Genomic DNA, 2511 nt, shown 5'->3' with positions numbered 1-2511 from the left:
TCGTGTTATTTACTTTTATTGATTAAACTGTCTGTTGTCGTTTACATTCTCTTGAAGGCTTGTCGTTATTGACGTTCTCACGTCGTTGGCTAAAAACACAGTCAACAAAAATAAATGGCAAAAAAATCTGTTATACTAGACATAAATGAGCTGCCTAAGATTTTTATAAATAGTCTTGCATACTAAAATAAAATAAAATTTAATATTCTTCAAAGCAAAACATCAATTTTCTCCTCTATCTTTCTTAAATATACTTTGCCTTATTTATATATATATATGGATCGTGGATCACTCTAAATAGTGGTAGTAATTAGTTTTTTTTTAAAATCTTTATTACAAAAAAAATAAAATAAACAACAACAATCGGGTCGAGTCGTGATCCGACCAACTTCAATTGCTAGCGGGTCAGGTCAGATATTGACCCACCTCATTTTTGCCCCGCTTATATCCAGATCAGGGGTCGCCTCATTGGGTCGGGACTCCGACCCGCTCCAATCCACCGAGTTTTTTTTGCCATCCCTAATATTATGGTTTAATATTTTCTCTCTTGGAAACTCTAAATGGTGTGGATATGGGAATGTATGCCAACTTTCGTGATTTACTATAACCAAACCATGATGCTATTTATCCTCTCTTATGACTTTCTTTTGGTGCCTTAGAATTTCATAATGTCGACAAGAGGAAGAGGAGCAAGAGGAGGCAGGGGAAGTAGGAGAGGCCGAGGAAGAGGTGCCTTTGCAAGTCCCAACATTGCAGAAATCCTTAATCTAGGAATGCCACCAGCCCAACTAGTGGCCCACCTGCACCAGCTGTGGATTTGGCTGCAGAAATAGCATGATTGAGGGAACAATTGAGGCAAAGGGATGAGAAGTTGGCTCAAGCCAGACAAGTACCCCAAGCACCCCAGGTACAGGTGGCATAACTTGAGCCTTCAGTACCACCACTTGAACCAATGCCTATGGCTTGTTTATTTAAGCAATATCAACGTTTAAGGAAGCAAGCCCCACCTAGTTTTGAAGGGAAATTTGACCCTATGGTAGTAGAAGATTGGTTGATGTCAGTAGAAACTATCATTGACCACATGGAGTTGAACGATCATGAAAGGGTGAATATGGTGTGTGGTGAAGCAGACTTGTGACTTGAACACTATGACCTGGGCAGACTTCATTCAAGCATTTGGAAATAAATACTACAGTACAGTTGTATTGGCAACCAGAGTGGATGAGTTTGTGACTTTGGTTCAAGGGAACCTTTCCGTTACCGACTACGCTCAGAAGTTTGACAGGTTGGCTAGGTTTGGACCTGAAATTGTACGAACCGAAGCCATACGAGTCCAAAGGTTTATGAGGGAACTTAAGCCAATGGTTGCTAGAGATGTCAAGATGACCCGTGTTGAGGTGGTTAGTTATGCTAAGGTTTTGAATAAGGCACATGAAGCGGAGTACTTGGAGGTCTGTATATGGAAGGACAATGTTGCAAGAAGGGAGGCCAACAGAAACAAGGGCTTCCATGAGGGCAATAAAAGGAAGGCCCATGAAGGGCAGAGCAGTGGCAATGACAAGAGGCCTAGACCCCTGGCCACGAATGACAATAATCACAAAAATCATAACCATCACAACAACCGTAATAGTCACAACAATGATCGTAACTGTGGAAACCACCAAGAGAACAAAGTTGAATGCCCTAGCTGCCCTAAATGCTCGCGTCAACATTTGGGAGAATGTCAAGCTGACACCAACAAGTGTTACAAGTGCGGTCAGACAAGCCATCTAAAGAAGGATTGCTCACAGTGGAAAGCAGGGCAGGGCAGTAACAGCAACCTAGTGCCAACAAGTGTCTTTGCATTGACCCAAAAGGAAGCAACCAATAGTAACACCATGGTCACAAGTCAGCTCCCTATTTCTGGTATGATATGTAGAGTCCTTATTGATTCTGGAGCGACTCACTCTTATGTTGCTATGAATGTAATTGATAAACTGAGATTGCCTTGTAAATTATTTGAGCGTAGTTTTAGTATCATGTTACCATCAGGAGACATTATGTCATCAGCTAGGTGGTTACAGTCAGCTTCTATAATAGTTGAGGGCAAAGAGTGCCCAGCAGACCTCATAGAGTTAGACATACCAGACTATGACACTATACTTGGCATGGATTGGTTAGCCAAATATAGAGCAATGATAGATTGTCGGCAAAATACCGTAGAATTCAGACCGAAAGATGGAGAACTCTTTTCTTTTAAGGGAAAAGTGGTAGGATTTTGTATGCCCATTATAACGGCACTGTCAACTCAAAACATGATGTAGCATGGGTGTTCGGCATATCTGGAAAGTGTGGTAGATAAATCTAAGGAGACAGAGTTGAAACCAAAAAATTTCCACATTGTTTGTGAGTTTCCAGAAGTGTTTCCCGAAGATTTACCAAGATTACCCCTGGACAGAGAAATCAAATTTGTGATCGAACTCGCACCAGAAATAGCACAAATATCTAAAGCACCCTACTGAATGGAACACG

The 2511-nt window shown here is 41.3% G+C and overlaps 1 protein-coding gene across 1 annotated transcript; it reads left to right on the top strand.

The window, feature by feature from the left end:
• Positions 1-1148: 1148 nt before the first annotated feature.
• Positions 1149-2303, top strand: LOC133806481 (uncharacterized). Its single transcript, XM_062244578.1, has one exon. The coding sequence runs from the start codon at positions 1149-1151 to the stop codon at positions 2301-2303; it is 1155 nt and encodes a 384-aa protein (XP_062100562.1).
• The last annotated feature ends 208 nt before the right edge of the window (positions 2304-2511 follow it).

Source organism: Humulus lupulus, chromosome X (genome assembly GCF_963169125.1).
Source record: "Humulus lupulus chromosome X, drHumLupu1.1, whole genome shotgun sequence".
In the NCBI taxonomy this organism is placed as follows: Eukaryota; Viridiplantae; Streptophyta; class Magnoliopsida; order Rosales; family Cannabaceae; genus Humulus; species Humulus lupulus.
This window is presented reverse-complemented; position numbering and strand designations above follow the sequence as displayed.

Bases quoted from the DNA above. Each gene is read 5' to 3' on its own strand.
- LOC133806481 (XM_062244578.1), top strand. From the start codon at position 1,149: ATGACCTGGGCAGACTTCATTCAAGCATTTGGAAATAAATACTACAGT.